The sequence below is a fragment of the Chionomys nivalis genome, chromosome 2, assembly GCF_950005125.1.
Source record: "Chionomys nivalis chromosome 2, mChiNiv1.1, whole genome shotgun sequence".
In the NCBI taxonomy this organism is placed as follows: domain Eukaryota; kingdom Metazoa; phylum Chordata; class Mammalia; order Rodentia; family Cricetidae; genus Chionomys; species Chionomys nivalis.
In genome coordinates, this window is record NC_080087.1 from 134,369,307 (window position 1) to 134,394,062 (window position 24,756).

At 40.3% G+C, this 24,756-nt stretch overlaps 1 protein-coding gene across 1 annotated transcript in view; it reads right to left on the reverse strand.

Moving 5' to 3' along the window:
* Pard3b (par-3 family cell polarity regulator beta) overlaps positions 1–24,756 on the reverse strand; it is a 1,010,698-nt gene that overhangs the window by 506,431 nt on the left and 479,511 nt on the right. The window contains exon 5 of the mRNA XM_057761958.1: positions 1,844–1,932. Within this exon, the coding sequence (XP_057617941.1) occupies positions 1,844–1,932 (89 nt within the window). The remainder of the gene's footprint in view (positions 1–1,843; positions 1,933–24,756) is intronic.

Genomic DNA, 24,756 nt, shown 5'->3' on the forward strand with positions numbered 1-24,756 from the left:
TATAAAGCTCCAGAGATTGGGATTTTGAAGAATACTGGTTTTTAATTTTTTTTTTATTTTGGCATATTCAATCAGTATTACCTACATAAATATTCCAAAATTTAAATTAAAAAAAAAATCTTTAAATTCTTCTGACCCCAAGAATTTTGTACAGGGATAATAAACCTGTAACAAAAAAAATAATAGTGGCAACAGAATCAAATGTTAGGCTCACTCTGACCCAAATGTTGCTCTAAGATTTTATATGTTATCTAATATTAATGTTAAAAACAGTAATACAAAAATCCCAATTGTTGTTACAATCTGAAGACTAGCCTTGAACTCAGCTGTGCAGTTGAGGAGGACAATGCTGAACTTCTGCTCCTCCTGGCTCCACCTCTCAGGTAGAGTTACGACTACAGGTGTGAACCACCACTCCTGGCTTATGGAATCCTGGGGGCTGATTGAACGCAGAGCTTCGTGCATGTTAGGCAATCACTCTTCCAACAAAACCGCAGTCCCAGTTCTATTATTTCTATCTTACAGACCAGAAACCGAGACAAGGAATGATGATTTAGTAGGGAGATGTGGTTTGTATTTAGGGAGTACCTATGACTGTGACATTAGAGATCAGATCTAAGAAGACTAATAGTTGATTTCAGATAATGAATTACTTTTACTAATAACAATATGAGCAATCCTGGTTGGTGGAGCAAATTCATTTCACGAACATCAAGTAAAATACTGTGAGATTGTATAAACACAGCCTACCACAGCTACTCATAGAGCTAGAAGCAAAACAAACCATTCAAACACAAGGAACTCTTAAGAGCTCTAAAAACTACACAGCAAAGATAAGAAAAAGCAACTTAAAACTCCTGGTTGCCCAGGAGAGAAATCAGGCCTGGCCCTAGAAACATAGGCAGCTTCCCGGGGGTAGTGATGTCATGGACCTTGGAAGAGAGTTTACCAACCACTTGCTAGACCAGCTTTCTTCCTAACTGCATTCTAGATCTTATTCTCCCTTCCCAAAGATGCCTCTCTGGACAGCAGATGGAGACTGTCAGAGAATCACAACTGGACACAATGCAGAGATTAGCAAACCGTGGGGAGCCAGACCCAGCGTCTGATCTACAGCATGGTCCATCTATGAATCAGGGACCATCAAGGGACCGAAAGCAGGAGGATTGCGAGGGCCAGAATATCAAGAAGTTTACTGTAAACCCATCTCCTCTAGAAAGGGCTGCAAAACCAAGACTGTAACAAATGGCAGAATCAGCAGATAAGGAACTACAGGCAGCTCTTGACTGCTGAGAGGGTTAACGGGCTTCTCCAAGGGATGAGAGACCTCGCTGGTTGTTCACTGCACACTAGTTAGCCTTGAAACCATATACATGTTCAACAAAAAAATGAACTCAGTTAGTTGTATTTACATTATTTGTGCATACATACACATACATACATATATGTGTGTGAACCATTACTGAAGAGGAAGAGACTGTCAATTTGAGGGGGGCGTAGAGGAAGGTGGATGAAGGTAATGGGAGGGGCTGGAGGGAGAAGAGCAAAGGGGAAAGTGATGATATAAATGTATAAAAATGAAAAAGAAACAAAGTCCTGATGTAAAAGAGTATTAGAAGCCTCTAGGATTATTTGTACATCTATGTTTTCCACAAATGTCCTCATATCTTATGTAGAAATTAGGAGAAAGGAAGAAGAAATCTATGTTTGAATTAAAATGTGCTTTGTTGCACAGTCCTACTTTTCTTAGTATTCCCTGAAAAATCAGAATAATTAAAATCCATTCAATAAAAGAATGCCAAATGTACTTAAATAAGAACCTTCTATTTTCATGAAGAAATACCTCAGTGCGTCCGTAGTCCTGTGTGATGTTAGTAGCTCTGTCTGTTCACCATTCATAGCTTCTTTGTTTTCCAAGTTCTGGGTGGAATCCTGGAATGAAGCAAAGTCACAGGGTGTAGATGCTACAGACACAGAACTGAAGCTTTGAACAAAGCTTCAACTGAGGGAGAAGATGGCTTGGCCCTGATGTGGACAGCTCGCCATCTCTGTTAAGTCTGGAACCAGATATTAATCCTCTCGTGCTTTCCGTGCGCTCTCTCTGTTCTTTGGTTTCTGGAATGCTCAAATGGGCCATATGCTAAAAACTGGTGAATATGTCGCTTAGCTTCCTGCTACTCAGCCTTGGGTTTGGAAATGTATTTTAAACCAGTTTGAAAAAACTACTAAAAGAAATCTCCGGTGTTAAGTGGTGAGAAACAAGTTTTAATGACCTCTATGTGCTTGCACTTATCACAAAGCAACGTAAGGAAAGAAAAAAGCAAATATATGGACAAAAGCAAATGTATGGAAAAAAATTTGTTACCTGGCTGTCCTGGAACTCACTCTATAGATCAGGCTGGCCTCGAACTCAGAGATCCACCTCTGCTTCCTAAATGCTTGGATTCCAGTCATGCATGTGGCCACTCCCAGCTCTCCTGATTAGTTTTTAACATTTATTTTTTGTGTGAGTGTTTCCCATGTTTGTATGTGAATCAGGTGTGTGTTTGGTGTTCACAGAGGTCACAAGAAGTCACTGGGTTTCCTGGAACTGGTAATGTGGGTGACTGAGTGAACTGCCGAGTGGGTGTGGCAATCACACACAGGTCCTCTGCAACAGCGAAAAGGACTTTTAACTTCTAAATCGTCTCTATAGCTCCCTAAACTGATTTGTTTTTAAAAATGCCTTACATTTTAAATGGATAACAACATTTCAAATAGTTGTGCTTTTGTGAAATATATTTATCTTAACTCAATTTTCTGGTATCCACATGGATAAATAAAAGAAAGAATAATCTATAAGGCTAAAGAACCTTAACAGTTTAGAGTAAAGCATCTTTACAAAGATAAATATATGAAAGTTTTACTGTCCATGTTATTTTCAGGAAGGACTTGATAAGTTCATACAGAGTAAACAGGGCAAAAGTGGGAAAGTTCAAAAAATTAGGTTGAAAGATTTAACAGAATTCTTGAACCTGTGGTGATCATGCATAACAAGATATTTGATAAACATATTTATGCCCAGGTCATTAGCTTTTTATCTGTCTGTAAGACAGTGAGCTTTGTGTGTGGTTCTTAGAGACAACCAGAAACAACTATATTGTGTTTTAAAGCTACATAAGAAACTATCCGAAAATTTTTTGATTAGAAAAAATTACAGTATTTCTTCTAGTTTCTGAAAAGTGAGGTTGGCAATAAGATGCCTGAAGGATTGAAGCTATGATTTTCTAGCTGTAGTACCCTTTCCCCCTGATGTTGACACATGACTGGAGCATCTACAGATGTGTAGGGTCATATTATTACTGGGCTCACATGACTGTAGCATCTACAGATGTGAAGGGTCATATTATTACTGGGCTCACATGACTGTAGCATCTACAGATGTGAAGGGTCATATTATTATTGGTCTCATCTTCCAGTTCTGTTCATTGAACTGTGACCGTCCTCACCACACAGATCTGACTTAGATTTGCATTAAGGTTTGAAATCATAAAGTGTGGGTCTTGCAGATTTGTTTTGTTTTTCCATGCTGGCTCAATATTCTGGGCCTCTTACATGTCTACAATAATTTTAGAAGCATCATGTCTGTCAATTTGTACCTATGTTGAGTATTTGATAGAGAGCACACATAATCTATACATTATAATGCCATCTTGATGAAAAATGTCCCTCCAATCCAGGAACATTTAACAGTGGATGTTAAATAAATGAAAACAACAATTCCTTTAAGTTCTAACTCTAATCAGGTATATATCATCAGAATGCCAACGGAAAAAGTATTGAGCATACAATTTAGCTCTTTATCTTGCTCGTCTTCATTCTCTCCCATGCACAACTTTCTTATTGGTCCCTAACTACGACAGGAAGAAGATGCACTTTCTGTCTCCAACTAACTTACTGGAGATTAGGGAGTTTTCCATCCAGTTTTAGATATAAGACAAGTAAAGGTGTTATTTACCTCAACACTATACTTGATGTGCTATAAATCTGGAAATGTCATTTTCTTAAGTGTCTTTCAGCCATTTTAGATTTCTTTGTTTAGATCTGTACTCCATTTTTTATTGGGTTATTTGTTCTTTTGAGCACAAATTTCTTGATTTCTTTGTATATGTTGTCAATTACAATTTGAAATTAATATAGGGTCGATTGCAGTGTGATAGTCTGATCAAGGGGAATTCTGACCTGACTATATTTCGAGAGTAATCATGTCAACAAGTACGTACTTAAAGAGAACCCACTTCGGCAGTTAGGAGTGCTTGATGTTCTTGTAGAGGATCGGAGGCAAATTTGCAGCTCCCATGTAGCTGGTTCATAACCGCCTAACCTCCAGCTCCAGGAGCTGATATTGTGCTCTAGATTCACGTGACCTGGACTTGTGCATGCGCATTCCCACATTCATACACAAATCATTAAAAATAAAATAAAGCACACATTTAAATGTTAAAAGCTAACATTCACACAGAAGAGAAAACGTGATATTTGTCTTTCTGGGTCTGGGCTACCTCTTTCAGGGTAGCTGTTTATAGCTTTTAACCTGAAAATTCCATTTCTCTTAACACCCAAATGATCTTCCCATGTGGAAATGCACCATATTTTTATTAGCAATTGATGGACATCTATACTGGTTCTGATTTCTGGCTATTATGAATAAAACAACAAGGAATATGGATAAGCAAGTTTCTCTGAACTATATGTGAAGTCCTTTTGTATATACAGTTGTATATATAGCTGAGTCTTGGGGTAAATTTATTTTTAGGTTTTTGGGGAATTTCCCTACTGAATCTCACAGTGGTTGTGCCAGTTTACACGCTCACTAACAACGAATAAATGCCCCTTCCTCCACATTCTCCCCATTAATATTGGCCATTTTAACTGGGGTAAGATCAAATCTCAAAGTGTTTTCAACTTCCATTTTCCCAATAGCTAAGATTGTTGAACAGTTTAGTGTTAACCTGGACATCTGTGCTTCATTTTTTGAAGATTCTCTGTTTAGTTCTAAACACTGTTTTTAAGCTGGGTTATTTGTTTTCATGATCTTTGGTTTTTCTAGTTCTTTGTATATTCTAGATACTAATTTTATGTCTAGTATATATAATAGGTAAAGATTTTTCCCCATTCTGTAAGCTACCTATTTGCTCAAATGATGGTATCCTTTGCAAGTACATACACAAACTTTGTCTTAGATAGTAGTTCCACTATTTTAAAAGAAGCATCAAGCCCCTGTTTGCCCTGCTATCACTGTCATAAAGAGGCAGAAACTACAGTATATCATCTCAGCTAACAGGCAGTGTTTACCACTTGCCAAATCCCTTCTGTCTACTGTAATATCAGAATCCTTTAGTATGCTCTAGAGATGAAGCAGATGCTGGAGGCGCTCATTCTCCAGGGATGAGGCAGATGCTGAAGACTCTTATCCTCCAGGGAGGAGGCAGATGCTGGAAACTCTCATCCTCCAGGGATGAGGCAGATTCTGGAGACTCATGCTCCAGGGATGAGGCAGATGCTGGAGACGCTCATCCTCCAGGGATGAGGCAGATGCTGGAGACGCTCATCCTCCAGGGATGAGGCAGATGCTGGAGGCGCTCATCCTCCAGGGATGAGGCAGATGCTGGAGACGCTCATCCTCCAGGGATGAGGCAGATGCTGGAGACTCTCATCCTCCAGGGATGAGGCAGATGCTGGAGACGCTCATCCTCCAGGGATGAGGCAAATGCTGGAGACTCTCATCCTCCAGGGATGAGGCAGATGCTGGAGACTCATCCTCCAGGGATGAGGCAGATGCTGGAGACTCATCCTCCAGGGATGAGGCAGATGCTGGAGGTGCTCATCCTCTAGGGATGAGGCAGATGCTGGAGACTCTCATCCCCCAGGGAGGAGGCAGATGCTGGAGACTCTCATCCCCCAGGAATGAGGCAGATGCTGGAGACTCTCATCCCCCAGGAATGAGGCAGATGCTGGAGACTCTCATCCCCCAGGAATGAGGCAGATGCTGGAGACTCTCATCCCCCAGGGAGGAGGCAGATGCTGGAGACTCTCATCCTCCAGGGAGGAGGCAGATGCCAGAGACGCTCATCCTCCAGGGATGAGGGAGATGCTAGAGACTCTCATCCTCCAGGGATGAAGCAGATGCTGGAGACTCTCATCCTCCAGGGACGAGGCAGATGCTGGAGGCGCTCATCCTCTAGGGATGAGGCAGATGCTGGAGACTCTCATCCTCCAGGGATGAGGCAGATGCTAGAGACTCTCATCCTCCAGGGATGAAGCAGATGCTGAGGAGGTCATCCTCCAGGGACGAGGCAGATGCTGGAGGCGCTCATCCTCTAGGGATGAGGCAGATGCTGGAGGTACTCACTCAAAAAGACATAAAGCCAATTCAGTTGACTCTTATAGCACTAGCACGGCAGTGCTTGAAAACATGGGAAAAGATAGCTGTGTCTTAGCAGGTTTAAAAAGTCACTTTCCTTTCAAACTTAAAAATTATTGACACAAAGTGACTAAAGCACACTTTAGCTCTTCATCCATTACATGATGAAGTGAGGTGTCACGAACTCACACCTATCTAAAAATGAAAACGAGAATTTTTTTTACATCATTGCTTATTTTAATAACTTGGAGAAAAATCTGTAAAATCTTGACTTGTAAATTTGGAAGGAGAGGGACAAAAATAACTCTGATTAGCTAAAAGGTCACCATAATGGGTGCTAAACAGCCTCCATATTCCTTACTTTAGTTTGGAGAAATATTAATTATGTGATTTAAAAACCCTGAGACTTGCCTCTAGAAATAGAGACACAATGCTTTGGAGGGTCTATATTTATTTCTAAAATAACGTGAATGCAGTGTCTATTTTTAATGCTGTATTAAACTCCTGGGTTAAGATGAGCTGCCTAGAATGTAGACAGGCTGGTGTTGTAAGACCTGCCTTGGTTTCCCCTAATTATGAGTTAACAGGAAACCATGACTGGCTACTCTAAGTGTATCCGTCACAGCTTCGAGCACATCAGGCAACATACTTGTGACCCTCACAAAAAGACAAGCTTAATTACTACATATTAAAGAGGCCACATTTTTAGCAGCACTTTCAGGACCGTGGGAGCATTAATGACAGCCAAAATGCACTGGATTTAAACAGCACGGTTCTATTTTTAGCTTTAAAATCAACACTTGCACAAATATTCCCAAACCAATTAGCAGCAGCTGGAGAGTAAAGGTGTTTACATTTCGTTACCACTGGTGTTAACGACAGCAAGTCCTCACAGGCTGCAGAGAGGGGCCAGGCGCCTGGAGGGCAACCTTCTCTTCAGGGGTCATCACAGTGCCAGCACCAGGCTATCGCGCTGTTGTTCAGCATTTGTACAGGTCGCTGGTTCCATGCAGGGAAGAGTACAATATTCGCTATGGAGTGCCATTAAGATAGGCATCTCAACTGGGTGAGAGAGGAGAAAAGTTGGAAGTAAAGGCTAGCCCGATTCTCACTGGGCTAGTTCCTGGCTGGCTGTGACTGCTCAACAGCTCCACAGTTTGGTTTCTTATTTCTAAGATGAATGCTATAGTGGCATCTCTAGCAATAGACACTTCTCCATGACTTACAGCTGGAGGACGCATAGCCTTGTAGCCCCCACCCCAAAGGTTTTTTTTTTTTTTTTTTTTTTTTTTTTTACGATTTGCCCATACATTCTGAACTGCAATTGAGTTATGTTTCAAAACCTCCAGTGCATTTTAAGAGAAGATTTGCATTCTGAGAAGTCAGCTGCAAGTTTCTTTTGAAATCGCACACGAATTTTAGAATGAGAAGTAAGAGCAACGTTTATAGAGAAAGATTTGAACGGGAGGCTATGTGCCTGGTGCTCATACATAAACATAATGTAAATTTTAAGATTAAAATTCTGGGCATAATTTCAGAATATTTGTTTTTACTTTTTAGAACAAAAATATCTTGCTAAAGTAAAAACAAACTGCATTTGCTATGTACACATTTGGAATTAACATGCATTTCAGGAGTCAGGAACTGTTCTTCAAACTCTACCTGATACATGTTCCTCATGCTGCAGGCAGAGCCTTGCCATGGGAGTCTCTGTTGGCTTTATAAAACCATCCCTAAATGCTTCAGTCTTAGCAACTAAACAGGTGTGGAATTTCCTACCCACACACTATTGTATTTTATTCTATCTACAAATAAGAAATCATTTTAAATGTTAAATTATTAGTCAGCTAAGTCACACCTTTTTCTCCTTTATTGTATCATGCAATCTCTAATGTATCAGAACATCCAAAGCCTTGTGAAAAGGCACATTTCTGGGCCCTGCCCTAGAGTTGAGGCATCAGGTATGGGCAAAGCCTGAGAGGTTTTGTTTAAAACTTTCCGATGTTGCCAGTCAGGGAAGAAAGAAAATATACAGGCGTTTTAGAACACTGCCTGGCAAAAGTAGTGTAGGTCTAACTTCTGCCGGCAAAACCATAAACAATAGTAACCAACCCAAGAAGAATGGTGCTAGCCTACATTAGACACCAATAGTCATGACTATAAAGTTTATACTTATGGAAACAGAGGCCCAGAATGGTAAAACGACTCTCTCCTCTTGCTTGCCATAGTAACGACAAAACTGTGTTTCAGGATACTTGAATCTCCATCCCAGGCTCTCTGAGTATAATGGAAAGTAGTTAAAGAATGTGACCTAGGCAAGTGCTCTTAGACTAAATTGTTAGCTTCTGTCATTGACTCGACCGCTTTTTAAAGCCTCTAAAAACAAACAAACAAACAAACAAAAAAACAAAAAACAAAACTGCAGTCATGTCTTAGGAACACGCTGGCTGTCTTTCAAAGACTTCAAGATATCGCACAAGTAATTAGATACACATTCACTCCAACCCTAGGTAGCTTTCGTGGCCTTCTTATTTCAGTTTTATACACGAACACATTCAAGAGTAAAAGAATCATGATTTGTCCAAGGTGAAGTCAGGGGTCAAACAACAGTAATTAATTAACACTATTGCCTTCTATAATTTCGTTTGCAATTGAGCGCAGACATACTAGCCATACCTGTTACGATGACTAGCCTGCATTGTCAACTTGATTGGGTTTGAATCACCTGGAAGACATACCTCTGGTCATGCTTTTCAGGTGTTTCCAGAGGTGTGCCTCCTAGGTGATTCTAAATTCAACAAGTTGACAATGCAGGCTAGTCATCACAACAGGAAAGACGGTATAGTAGTGGGATGCAGCCCTGGTCTCAGCAGAAGCAGAGTTCCAGGGAGGCTCCGAAGCTGACAGATAGGGAGCAGACAGAACACCGAGCCCCCATTTTCCCAGTCTGTAAAAGGGAGAGAGATTGCTCCAATTCATTTCTATTATAAAGTGTCTTTTCTGACTACATGATGGAACTGTGTGATGTAGCAAGGCAAGCAGGCCTCAGCTGAGCAGACATACATATAAAGTCTTTAAATAAATGTTTGCTGGATGCTTTTCTGGAGATGCTGACTCTCCCCTCCTGTGGCTACACTTCCTTGTTTTCTTACCATATTTGTGTCTGTGTAATTTTGGGAACAAATCTACAGCATGAAGAATACTTGAATGAAGGCTAAAACTCTCTGGCTTTCCCATGATTCCCTCTTCTTCTATTTTTGACTCCTTTATTGACTTTCTCTCTTCTCTCACTGCTAATAATAAGCACAGGTAGAGTTCATTATTAACATTTCCCAGAAATCTAAATTACATTGAGGAGACAAATAAAATTTAAAAAGCAAAAATCCTCAAATATGCATATTATTTACATATTTTTACCTGATGAGGCTTTCCATTAGTTTAGCTATGTTTGGTTTCTGGTATTTACCTAGGTAAAGATTTATAAAGTGTCCTAAATAAATATCATTTATCAAAACAGTGCTGTGAGCTAACAGTAAGGAGAGAAAGAGAGAGAGAGAGAGAGAGAGAGAGAGAGAGAGAGAGAGGAGAGAGAGAGAGCGCGAGCGCTGAATTCTTCTTTGGAAGATCTGAGTAGGTTATACTACCTTGCTCAGGCAGCAAAAGTTAAAAACACTATTGATTTCAAAGTCAGCATCTCATCTGCTCTGTCAGTATTTCCATGGAGGTCCACACCGATGGCCAGCTCACAGCCCTTCAAGCACTGACTGCTTTGTGTTCAAAGCCACAGAAATTCAGAAGCTCAGCAAGGCAACTCTTTAATGCCCTTTAATGCTAGCTCGCTCTTTTCTGAAGTCAAACAGCACTTCCCTAAGTGCCAAGCACAGAAGAAGAAAACAACATATATATTTAAATGTAAGACAAAGACAGACAGGCTTGTGTTCATCATTTCAATTTATAATTGGGTTCCTTTTCTCCTTCTGGTTTCAGCAAAATTTCTACCAGCTTCTCCAGATCATTGAATTTATAAAAATGTTTACACCCAATGATGAGCCAAGATAATGTTTGTTGCTGAAAGGGTAAAGATACTGAACAACATAGCCATCCCCATAGGTTCTGCCTCAGCTCCTACCTGCTTTAACACATACCTGTACTCATGTGAAGGTGTGTGTGTGTATGCGCGTGCTCACGTGTGTGCACACCATAAAATACATGATCACAGGAGTTGTAAGCATCATCTTATTTTTCACTTGATCTGCCCATTAAACTGCACTATATTTTCAAATATTTCAAGTCTAGGCACGGCAAAGTAGACAACTGGCTGAGCCTAACACCTTAGATGTAATTATCCAGTGTCTGCTAGAGCTAAAGGGTGTTAAAAGACTCATAGAAGTAAGGAAAATTCACCACCAACAACATAAAACAAAACAAAATAACAGCAACAAACCATAAACCTGCACTCTAATCACATCCATTTTGCTGAGTGAAATATATTTCAGTCAAGTCTGGCTCCAGTAAATGCACTTTATACATTGGGGCAAAGCTACAAAAATTCAAGGATTACTTAGGAGCAGTCCAAGACAGAAGCATGCATCACTAAAGAACTTTGCATTTGTGCCCTCTTCATCTCCACAGCCACAAACCAACTTCTCTGTTGGCCTCCCTGTGAGAGCTTGCACCATGAAAATGTGCTACCCCAGCTTCCCCTCTAAACATATGCTCTGTACTTGTTTCACCACCTGAAGAAAAGAACAAATGAGGAGGAGGAGGAAAAGCAGTAACATCAAGCAGTTTTGTATGCCTGCTGTCTAGTAATATTTTCCAAAATTCTCAAATTTATGGAATCAAGTTTATATTACAAAATTCTTATTATTTTTGTAATTAAATTTGTAAAACATCATAGTTCATGGGTAAGGATATTCAAAGTGTATTCCTGGTGCCTACATTCTATAAACCTTCTCTCTTATTTTCATAAAGCTCAGAGTTCCCCTTTCCTGCCTCTTGCCCTAGTTCCTTTCTCAGGACCCCGTGTGTCTTCCAACACAATCATTCTGCCATTCATTTTGTCATCCCAGCACTTCACTTCCTGCCCGCTCTGTTCCATGGAAGTGCCTAGTTTCAAGAATGAGCTCACTAGTGTAGAAGATCTACTGAAAACCAAGAACAATTTAAGGATTTTCTCAGACAACCTAAGACGTTCTTAGCAGTTTCCAAGAATAGTGTCTGCTGAATGAGAGCCATCAGGAAAGGTGCAAAAACCGCATGGAGGAAAGAAGTGGGTGGGTGGGCCAGCCTCATACCCCTTGGGATCCTACATCATGTGAGGATCCCACAACTTGAGGAGCAGATCTCTGAACTGCTGCAGAACACAAGCAGGCAGAGGAAGGGTTCATTTTCCCCACCTAAAGCAAGCATAAATATTCAGTGGGGAGTTGAGAGCCGTCCTGTAAAAGTAGTTGTAAGCAAGACAAAAGGATACAGTGATCCTACGAAGAAATCAGTGTGCATTTGCATTTAAATAGAGATATAGCCTGAGTACTTTAACTCTTTTTCAGTTTTGTGGCAGTATTGAGGATTAGGCATTGGGCACTAAGTGCTCTGCCATGAGCTACCACCCCAGTGCTAAACTCCATTAATTCTTTCCGTTGTTGATGGGCCTGCACTGACTCACTGAAAAGACCCCAGTTCAGTTAGATGGAGTAGAAACATCAGCTCACAGAAGGTAGACCTTTAGTCCACTGAATTCAGAACTTAGAGTGGTGCTTGGCATGGAGTCTGGCATGTAAACAGTGTAAAATTACCCCACTTCCAGTTCTCTTTAAATACAACTAAATATAAAGAAAATTGCTTGGAAGTTTCCTCTACACTCATATCTAGAAACAGCTATTTCATAGGTCACTCTGGCTTACTGGGCAAATGCTCTTCCATACTTCCACACCTCCCTCTGCTTGGGCCATCCTCTCTCTGAACACGGAGGAGGACGCATCTCTATCACTAAGTGCCAACTCCTCAGCCCCACTCCAGCCCTAGGAAAGCTCTGTATGGCACTGACTTGGGAAAGGCTCTCATATGCCCACAAATCTGCCTCACCTCATTCTGAGATCCCTGAGATATAGAAGGTGCCACATTTGTCTTTGTGACCCCACCACTTGGCAGTATCCTGACCTGCAGGGAATATTCTACTTGAGAGGTGTATTTGCTTGGCAGAAAGATCTTTTTTCCTTAAAGACTCTCAGGTAACTTTCAATAGGAGAAAATATTTATGATGTGCACAGTACTAAGCTAAACTCAGTATGCAGAATATTTCACGAGACTCTACAGGGAGGAATGGTGAAGACGATGTCACTGCCTGTGCATCCGAAGCAGTGAACTAGCTGGCACCATTGCCAGAGGCATCGCTGGCAAGAGAATTTAAAAAGTACAATTGAAAGCTCGTCTTTATGGATTGAAATAACTGAAGTAAAAGAGAACGCACTGATTTGTACCTGCTAGTTATGTTTCTTTATAGATGTATGTTCTTATATTTTATTTATTATAATGTAATTTAGAGTGACTTTCATTATTTATAAAATGTAGTTAAAGTAATATTTAAAGCCACCTAAGTCTCCTGCCAACTGGGAAAGAAACTCATCATACTGCAGCACCTGACAGGGGCTTCTGAAAGACAATGGGAACATTTGACTGAAGGTGGCCCCAGTGCCAAACCCCACTGGTGCCTGTTTTGAATTTCTTTTCACCATTGCTCCTGGCTTCCAGTGTTGTCAGCTTAAGATACACAACCCTAGGCAAAGAGAAACAGCAGCAGTGCCCCCTTCTCCCTTGCTTCCCTATCATCCCTTCCACCCCCAAACAACCACCTTTCCGGGGCTCCTTGGCTTCCAAAGATCTCCAGACCCTACTTCATGGCTTTTCTCAAGAATGCTCAGAGATCTCTCACAAGAATTCTTTCATGGACCCTCTGGTCTCTAGAGTCAAGTGTAAAGCACTTCTCGGGTGGGCGCAGCAGCAGCAGCAGCAGCAGCAGCAGCAATGTGTGGTGGCACACTCTTTTTCTTCAGCGCCAGCTGTAGTGGCTTCCTCCCAAGGAACCCCAGCATGCCAGTGTTCCATTCCCTTATCATGTCTTGTCCCCTCCAGATCAGTTTCACACCTCCGTTTTAGCCTCATTTCTATGTAGGCATCATCTCACATCATGCCAGTAAGTTCCACTTCCTCAGAGAATTCACAGCTTGACCTCGAGACCTTCTTTCTCCAGGAGTCCTCTATTTCAGAAACACAAGGTAAACTCGGTCTCAGGTCATTAAGGCATGGGTCCCCAACAACCCTTCAATGCGATACGTGACAGCAGTGCTTCATGAACATGCACAGCTACCCAGACAGACATGCAGTGCTTCCCCAGCACAGAATGAGCAGGGGCCACTTGACTGCTAACCTAAGGGCATTTCTTTGGCAGAACCATAAGAAATGATAATATATATTTCACACACATCCTAGCAAAAGGACTGTAATCTGGAAATGGTGTCCAAACAGGGCAAGCAGTAGATGATGTGACAAACTAGTGGCCAGAGCAGATGTGAACAGGGAATTCCACTGTCAGCGGGGTCACATCCTGCTGGCTACACAACTCCTGCCTAGGCACCTCCAAGAGTAAGTCACATTGCATGATGGCAAATCAGAGTATGTTCTATGCTCCTGCCCTCAAGTTTACATTCAGTATAAACTAAACTTCAGATGTCAGTTCATGTGGTTACCTATTCTTCACTACTTCATTTACTGGCTACTTTGTGTAGAGAAAAGAACTTTGGCCTCTAATACTTATATCTTTCCCTGCACCCGGGCCTAGGCAATTGCTAGAAATATGCAGTAAAAGGCATACTGTAATTAGATTCCTTAATTCACATTTTTTGAATTGCTTCTATCAGACAATGAGGATTTAATTTAAAGGTCATTTCTAGATGAATCCATGTCCTCATCTAGATTTTCTAAATGGGCGTCATTAGTAGGCAATTCTGTAGGTTAAGAAACTTAAGCAATGGAAAGCGGAGAGTGGAATGAAATTAGAACATGCAGAATGCCTTCAAACGAATCCTAGCTTCCCTCCCGTCAAGACAGTGCCAGCATTAAACAAACCTTCCTAAATATTTGTGTGGCTTCCAGCTTGTGAATTATGTAAGAAGGAAGCCATCTGAAAATACCTCAGGTTATCTGGGTTTTATCAGCTTAGTTCATGGTTCATATCCAGTCTATTGTCCACAACCCCAGAGAAGCTAAGTAACAAGGAGAACCCTAAGAGAAATACCTACAGATCCTCATGGGAAGATCTCTGGACAAAATTAGGAGCATGGGGGTGGGAGAGAATAAAAGGCAGAAGGAGAGGGGAGGGGTGAAGAGGAGGAGGAAGATAACAAGGGAACCAGACAGACGAGATGGGAGAAGGACAGAAATGGAGAACAAGGAAAGAGATATCTTCATTGAGGGAGCCATTATGTGGCTAGCAAGAAATCTTGCACTAGAGAAATTCCCAGGAATCCACAAGGATGACCCCAGCTAAGACACTAAGCAATGGTGGAGAGGGTGTCTGAATTGGCCTTGCCCTGTAAGATTGATGACTCTCTTAAATGTCACCATAGAACCCATCTAGCAATTGATGGAAGCACATGTAGGGATCCACATCAGAGCACTGGGCTGAGCTCCCAAAGTCCAGTCAAAGAGAGGGAGGAATAAGAAGATGAGGAAAGAGGTCAAGATCATGATGGGGACACCCACTGAAACAGCTTCCCTGTGCTAATAGAAGCTTTCCAACTCTGGCCTGACAGTGAGGGAACCAGCATAGGGCCAAACTAGGGCCTCTGAATGTAAGTGACATTGTATGGCTGGGGCAGACTGTGGCACCACAGGCAGTGACACCAGGATTTATCCCTACTGCTTGTACTGGCTTTTTTGGAACCCATTCTCTTTGGAGGGATACCTTGCTCAGTCTAGATGTAGTGGGGAGGACCTTAGTCCTGCCGCAAAGCAATTGCTAGACTTTGTTGACTCCCCATAGGAAGCCTTACCCTCTCTGAGGGGTGGATGGGGGATGGGATGGGAGTGGAACTGGAATTGGCATATGAAATGAGAAAAGACAGGTTTTTTTTTTCTAATAAATTTTAAAAAGTATTTTAAGTGTGTGAGTGAATATGTATGCCTTCACATGAGCACAGCCACCCTCTGAGGTCAGAGGTATTGGATCCCCAGGAGTGGGAGATACAGACCATTGCCACTGTCTGACATGGGTGCTGGGAACTGAACTCGGTTTCTTTGCTAGAGCAGTGTAACATGAGGGGCCTGTTTGTTTGTTGGGATTTCTGTCCCGCCCGGTACCCCACAACTGTTTAGCCCCAAAGAAAATCACACATAGGTCTCCATAAGTTATAAGCTGATTGGCCCATTAACTCTAGCCTCTCACTGGCTAACTCCCACATCTTGATTAACCCATTTTCTTTTTTTTGATCTATGTTAGCCATGTGGCTCAGTACCTTTTTCAGTGGGGCAGATCACATCCTGCTGCTTCGGTGATGGGGGCAGGAGTGGGAGGAATCAACTCCCTCCTTCCCAGAATTGTCCTGTTCTCATTGCATCATTTTTACTTTCTGTCTGGTTTTCCTGCCTATACTTCCTGCCTGGCCAATCAGCGTTTATTTAAAACAAGATTGACAGAATACAGACAATTCTCCAGCACCAGAGCAGGGTATGCTCTTAACTCCAAGTCACATCTCTAGTTCCAGTGAATTTTCCCTTAAGCTTTATTGAATGGACGAGTAAACAAGCCAGCCTATACAACCTGCCATCTGAGTGTGCACCAGAATTGTTCTCACAGTCCTGTCTGAGGAACACGCTTTTCCTTAACTTCATGAAAATATCAAACCAAAGAGAGAGTATAAGCAGTCACTTGGTTAAATGTCAGTTCACTGTAGCTCTAAGTACTTGAATATTTTCCCAAATATATCTTAATGAATAGTAAGATCAATAGCAAGAAATGTCTTAAAAATTTGAAGAGAATAATTTTCAAATCAACAAGAGATCACTTACACAATGCCACATGACACACAAAATAAGTCCTCAAAGAAAAAAATAAGAAAGTATTTCTAATCCACACTTCCTTCGATTTCATTTGACTTTAGCTGGGCTAGCATTTCTGCCACAGCCCCATGTCTAACCAGTACCTCACAGTACTGGAGCCATCAGGTTGCACAGAGAAACACATGTTCCTGGCAGATGAGGGATTTTAAAGCACGCAGTGACCGAAGCTCCTCTCTTTACTTTGTATACTTTCATTGTGGCTGAGTGTACTTGGGTGGCAAGTGAGTTCATGACTTCTAATGGCAAGCCCAGCGGATGTACATTTCAGCATTTGGCAGCAGAGGGAATCGTACCAAGATGCAAGAGGTGTGTGCACACAGATGCAAATGTCTGTAGGTTCGTGCCTGTGCATGTCAAAGGACAACTTCTGCTGTTCATTGTCAGAAGCCACCCACCTTGGTCTGTTGGTGCTCTTGTTTGTTTGGTTAAGGCATGGTCTCTTGCTGGCTAGGAACTCACTAAAAAAGTTACCAGGTTGGCTAGACTGCAAGCTTTAGGGATCCACTGTCTGCCTCCCAGTGCACGTCATGACATCAGCGTTGTGATGCGTGTTTGTGTCTAGGCACAAGTGTTCAGCACTGAGGTTAGGAAGGTTGTAGGTTTTGCATCATTCTGAGTGATTTGCTTTATGGTGTTAGTAGCGATTGCTAGAAATCTGACTGACACAAAAAGCTGAGACTGAGAAAACAGACAAAAGCTACAATGGAAAGAGTGTAAGTCAGTAAATCTTTCATTGATACGATGTGAATTTATTTTACTGTTTTTCCAGATTTTTGGCTTGAAGAATAATGAAATTTGAGAGTTATTTTTTAATTAGCATACATCTTTCTTCCTGTCCTTTTTTTCTTGTTTTTTAGCATCATAGATTGGACCCAGGGCCTCACACAGGGTAGACCAGCATAAGTATTGCACACTCTGCATCTTTCTCTGCATGCTTACAGTTATGGCCCAAATGGTATGAAATTGGGCCATTAGCAAAACTGTTTTCCCATTATTTTTCAAACCAATTCAGTCATTTTTGAAAACCAGTTTATCACATTTCACTCATTATTTTACAAAGCAATACACCAAACTATTTACTTCCTTTGAATACACCTGAATAATTCAGTCCTCATTGTACTCATGCATCCTGACTTCATGTCTTATCTTAATTGATTTCCTCATTTAAGCTCGAACCTATCACATTTTAATTTTTCAATAAAAAGGCACTTACTGTACAACTGTCAAACGCATCAGTGAGTGTGTGTCCGTCATTATCTTTCGTCTCCAACAGGGTATTAGTGATAACTTCCAGTGAGGAGGTCTTCCTGGAAAGACTGGCGAGCAGCCCAAGGCCTACCCTTGCGATGTTACAAACTCAGTTGTCACTTCGTTTGCAGCTGAAGCTCTTTAGGACTTTAGGACAAAGGCTTTGAGTCATGTTCATTCGAATGCCTTTGCATAAAAATATCTCGAACTTTAGAACCGCTGTGGACCGGAATAATTAGCTTAACCCTGTTGTCTCCTCTATTTTCTGATGTCATATTTGAAGCTGCACTTTCAGAAGTTTCTGTGTATAAATTCGGGTCAGTATATGACACCCATGTGGAATCATAATGGAGTTGTTCTGTTTCTTTCTACCCTGGTAAGCAGTGTTGCTACAAACCTGAAAGAGTTGTTTTCTGAATGTTGTTAATGGGGATACGTGACTTTTGAAAGGTCTAGTACGAACATTGATGAAAAACACCCATTCCAGGTCACTATCCCATAAAAAATCACCTCTCTTCAAAGCCTTTCACTTTTTCTCTACTTCTATATAAGACGGTATCTTAAAACATATTCCTGACTGGATTTTCTTTATTACTGAATCTAGCAATAAACATAGGTTTTATGACATGTAGAGGCCTAGTAAAAGTTTTACCATTTTTGTCTGTAATCCTGAAGAGAGCAAGAGAAAAAAATTAAAGATCAAATGACATGCTTGATGACTTAAAAAAAAAGCTAAGGGGCTAGATGCGCTATAAAAAGCCAAGTTCACGGCCCTCCAGTTTAGGGACCACTGACATAAAATGGAGAAATGAAGCAGCTAATTTATACTTTATATCTACAGGATGGACAAAGAAGGGTGACCATTTTAATTAACAAAACATGCTTTTGTGAGCTTGTTTAAGTTGAAATTAAAGAAATGAAAAGGGAACTCAGATCTATTCCCCAATCACAGACTATCTTCCAACTTCAGCTTGGATGCATTTTTAAGCTAAGACATTTCCTTTTGTTTTTATTATTAATAATTTCCTCATCAAAGGAGAATTTTAAAAACATGAGAAAATGGAAAAAATAAAATGCTTAATTAATTTTGACAGCAATTGTATTAATATAAACTGTTAAATTCCCTTGTAAGACTGTAGGCAGTGAGGCTGGAGGAGGCCTGCCAACAATGCCCATATCTAAGATCTAAATTTCAATTATCTGCTGCATTTGCAACACCAAGCTCTACAATGTGCCAAAAGGGATGGCTTAGTAGCTTTACATGTGGTTCTGAATTGCTGCATTTTCTAATTGCACAGTATAACGTATCCCCTAGTTCTTATTGGTCCTGGGTATACAGAATAGGCAAAAAAGTCATTTGTGAGCCATTCACCCAGGGAGTTTTATGCCTCATTCATCCAGGGAGTGATGGGTGGCTCCTAAATCATTTCTTCTCTTTTATATAAATTCACCAAACTCTCTACTGTAGGCAGACTAATTTTCCTCTTCAAATTTTAGGAGTTCCCTCCCCATCCCCAATTTCACACAGAACCATGGACAAAATTGTAAGGGATAAATTACTTTAAAAGAGAAATATATGTCATAACTCAAATGTGATCCTCTTAACCACAAATATCAAGTCACAGCCAATGGCCAAGACTGGCATGGAATGAAGTCCAACCATCCAGAGCAATGTGAACTGGGTATCTGGCCTCTCAGGTCTGACTCACTTAGCTGTGCATTTACTCCTCGTCTCTTGTGTCCTCTGGGCATCTTCTCAGAGAGGCCCCATGAGCTTGTGTAAAGAGCACTCCTCCGTGTGCATATACCCGCACTATAGCGCTCTCCAAAGAGCTGTGCTTCAATGCCTATTTCCTGAAGTGCATTATTTCTGTAATATTTACTGTCACCTGGGGGAAAAACAGTAGGGCATATTGAAGTCGTCACTAAAACAGCAAATTAAGTGAGATTAGAAATGCCATAATTAATTATGCTAGCTCTCCATCACATGAAGGGCCGGAATCTGCACTGAGGGATAGTATTCTGCTCAGAGCGTAATAAAGGCGGGTGACAAGAACAGCAATACGCTCCGTGTCAACAACAGCTGCCCTACAGGTTCTGAAAAGCATGAAGACTGACTTCTCACTGCTTCCTAGCACTCGCTTTAGTTTCCTTTTCTCTGCAGTGAATATTTCCGACCATATTTTGAAGCTTACTTTATAACTTATCCTCTCATATAATGTACCAAAATGATAATTTACATTATTTCAAAAAAGTAACTTATATAAATGAGGTATTAGCAGAAAAGTTCAGTTACGTTTTATTCCTAGATTGAACATGGAAAATGCAACACTTTGTAGTATAATTCAAATGTGTATATAAATATACAAAAATATAAAGAGAGTAAAACAGATTTGGGGATCAGTAATTTAAAAGAAAATTAGGAAATATTTTAAACAATGACAGCCTTAAGGAAATGGACAAAGGATTGAAAGCCAGCAGTTGGAGTTTAAAATACACACTGTCAAGAGGACGAAATGAAGGATAAATGTAGATGTTTATTTAAAACAATAAACTGGGAGCTGGGCTGCTGTAGCTCAGTGGGAGAGTATCTGCCTAGCGTATACAAGGGCCTGGATTGGATCCTAAACACTACCAAAACAAAATGGTGAATTACACACAAAACAATAACACCATGGGTAGTTTACAATGTAGTATATAATGATGCTTTGTAACAGCAAAAGCCACTTTTATCTAAAAATAATTCCACTTAACTTGTGTTTAAATGAATCTTGTTTGAATAAGAGCATTTTTTCTTTAAGAAAAAACCATTTCACAGATTTTTTTCCATTGTTTAAAATGAGAGAATTAAAAGCAGAGTTTCTCAAACTATAAAAAGTAAAACCCAGCAAAAACCTTTTCCAAGAAACAAAGTGATTTGTTTTATAATGGAGGAGTGATGGAGATTGTTCATAAAATCGCGACAGCGGTGAGAGACTCAGAGTCAAAGGCCACAGGACAGAGCGGCAACACAGAATGAAACGGCCCCAACAGGAACCTTCTGCAGTGAGACAGGACTGGTCCGCCGTCGGCCGAGGCAAACGGCACTCGCAGTGTATACTTTAGCTACTTGTGTGCAGCTCCGGGCTAGGTGGTGTCTAAGCTTCACTCCTCTCAGCTCTTCTCCCTCCTGACAACGTATCAGATCAAGTGTGCTGCCACCATTCCCTTGCACTCATCACTAGGACGCTGGCACACAGCCTTCTGGCAGCGACACGTAACTAGACATGATCTAGGACCTGCCAGATTTTTAGGGTTCAGGTTGCACATAGATCAGAAAGTAGTGAATGATTCAGAATTCCTTCACAGAAGCGTTTTTGGTTCTATGGAGAAATCATTCCAGTTTTCTGGTACTCGAAGGAGAAAACCTGTGTCCACCTGCAGGCAAAATGTACTCAATAAATAAATTTCTTTCCATAGGTCTTCTTTCTAAGACAACAGCAAGAACAAACACAAAACTGCCATGGCTGGAAACTTCTAGAAAACTTCAGTGTAAAGTAAGTGGACAAATAATTGAACTTATGAGTTGATGAGCCTGAAGAAGGGAAGGGATGATTGACAGATTTGAATTTGTTTGGAAAAGATTGATTTATTGTATTATACATTCTGATGCACTTCTACAAGGGCATTTTCTAGAAGAGTTCTTGTTTCTATTTGTGTTGCTTTTTCCTTGTTGGAGGATTTAGATGCTAATAGACTTATCTTAGATAAATTTAAAGAGTTATGTTAACTTGGCTGTTGTTTTATGTTATGAAGTAATAAAGTAATTGTAGTTTGCTGTAAAAAAAAGAAAAAATTGTATAACTATATTACCATCAGATAATAATAAATAAAATATTACGAGTAAACTAAATTGCTATCAATTACATAATAGCCAATACACAGTCTAGAGATAGATAAAATTACTGTCCACTGTGCTAACAACACAGCCTGGGGAAAGAGCTAGGAGAGAGAGGCTATGATCAGGATGAGATCAGGAAATCTACCGTCACCATGGAGATTTTAACCCACATTCTCAATAATCAGTAGCTTTTGTTGTGTAAGAGACAAGAAGTATTTGAACAGAACAACAGAAACACTTTATAGGAAGAATAAAGGAACTGGCGTCTGTTATTTTCCTGTGTAATTAGAAGCATATAAAGAACAAATGAAGAAAGGAAAATGTATGGAAATCTGACAACATGCTAGGAAATAAATCACGGTGAATAAACACTAAGATTATGCATGTTCATGATCATAGTGTGCATATTTAAATTGATGGAGGAGTTACTTTAATTTAATAAAGAAACTGCCTTGGCCCATTTATAGGCCAGCCCTTAGGTGGGTGGAGTAAACAGACAGAATGCTGGGAAAAAGAAGCCGAGTCAAGGAGTCGCCATGATTCTCCCACTCCAGACAGACGCAGGTTAAGATCTTCCCTGGTAAGCCAACTCGTTGTGCTACACAGAATATTAGAAATGGGTTAGATCAATATGTAAGAGCTAGCCAATAAGAGACTGGAACTAATGGGCCAGGCAGTGATTAAAAGAATACAGTTTTCGTGTAATTATTTCGGGTGTAAAGCTAGCCGGGTGGTGGGACGCAGCCCCGCCGCTCTTATTACAACATTTAAATGAGACTCAATACTGAAACTATACACATTCTGGGAAATAAATAAAGTATGTTATCTAAATAACTCATATATGGAAGAACAAGACGGAAATTTAGAAAGACTTTCGACTCTATGATCAAAAGCATGAAAAGATTAATTCCAATATTAAAATGAGAAGAGAAGTAGATGATAAAACCATCATGGGAGGAGAATGAGGGTTTTATAAAGAAAGGGTTATCCAGCCGAAGCCAGCTAAGAGCTAAGATACAGGAATCTCTAAGATGTGAGTCAAAGAAGCCCACCCCCCTACCTCCTCCAAAAAATCAGGCCAAAAGAAAGAGTCCTAAATCCAATATCCAGTGCTAGATCTACTACAAAAAAAATCCAGGAAATGAAGAAGTGAGCCAGTGACTCCATAGGCTGTCCTCTGATAAGGTCAGAGGGAACACCACTGTACAGGAAAAATGGGCTGGCTTTCCCCAAAGTCAAGGACTTAAATTATGAAAGAAGATTTGAGAGAAGTGAGTTATAAATAAAGAATACTAAAAGAATGAATAGGCAACTGAACATTTTAGACATGACTGAAAAGAAACTTTGCAGAGATATTTGAGGAAGTTGTAATAGGGAGGGCATCAATTGGTACTTAAAGTTTGATGATTAATTGTGCAGCTCTTATTTATTTATTTATTTATTTATTTATTTATTTATTATGTATACAACAATCTGCCTCAATGTATGCCCGCACGCCAGAGGAGGGCACCAGATCTCAGTACAGATGGTTGTGAGCCACCATGTGGTTGCTGGGAATTGAACTCAGGACCTCTAAAAGAGCACCCAGTGCTCTTAACCTCTGAGCCATCTCTCCAGCCCCCCATTGGGCAGCTTTTGGTGTCTGCATGATGATTCTGCTTGAGTTCCTTTCTTCAGAAGCGACTGAGGGATTTATATGTAAATGTCATGAAGCGAGGAAGGGGTTTGCAATATTAACACAAATTAAAATGAGGGAGGGTGGGTTAAGCGATGTCCTGTTCAGGGCAGAAGATCGCTCCTCACTGCCTGGATGTTTCTTCCACTAATCTACTTTTCCATACGCTTAAAAATTTCCATGACCAGGAAAAGCTTTAAAATTGAAAGAAGGGAAGGAAGAATGGGAGGGAGGAAAGAACTGAAAACTAAAGGACAAACATTATTCTGGGGGAAAAGATGAATATAAAAATAAGAAACCAATGATTTAGAAGATACAACCGCGTAGAAACCATGATACTGACATCTGCGAAGGAGGCCAGGTCATTGGGTGCTTTCTTCATATATGAGTTATTTAGATGTCACCCACATCTTGTCTGCGTATTACAGAGCTTAGCATGGTCATTTCTAGGGACTTATTTCTTTTCTGTCCCCTTTCTTTTTCTTGAGACCATTTGTATGCTATGTGTGCGATGTGGACATGTTGGGATGTGATATGTGTGTGTGTGAGTACACACATGTATACAATCGTATGTATAAGAATATGTACACACGGTCCACAGTGCACTGTATATGGAGGTCAGAGGACCTGAGCTATTAGCTTTTATCTTCCATCTTCTAAAAGATGTTGGTTTTGATTGTTTGTTTTTCTCACCATTGAGGATTGCTGGCCCTCAAGCTTTTGAGATTCTCCTGCCTTCATCTTTCAGTCTTCATGTAGGAGCAACAGGATAAGGAATGCATGCTACCACAACTGGCTTCATATGGGTTCTGGGGATCTGGAATCAGACTGTTAAACTGTCATGGCTAAGGCTTCACCTCTGGGCCATCTCGCCAGCCCTAAAGCACTGTTTTATGTTGATGGGGATTAAGTCCTATGAAAATGAAAGAATATTATTTTATAGACCTTTGGGTTTTTTTTTCTCCTTTCTTCATCAATGGAGATATTTTAATTTTTGGTTTAATTTACCCTACAATTATATATCTAATGAATGATTTTAATTTTTCTTATAGTTTAATTTTTCTTGGAGTTCTAACTTTTCTTAGAAATCCAGTAAGAAATTTTTCCTTCAAGTAAATGTCTCAGAATTATTTGTCTGAGGATATTTACTATAAACTCTTCTAAATGAAATATCTAAGCTGTAACTTTAAAAAAATCAAAGCAAGCAAAAAGAAAATGTATAAATAAAAGTGGAAATCAAAGTGGTAGAAAATGGATACACACTAGAGAAAAAATAAAATAAAAAGCCTATTTTCTGAACTGCACAATTTAAGAAACAAGAGAAAAAGCTCTACATTTGAGTTCCAGAAATAATAGAAGCAAGCGTCAGTAGAAATCCCATAGACAGTGAAGGAGAAATATTATATATACCAATAGTATATTTGACCACCT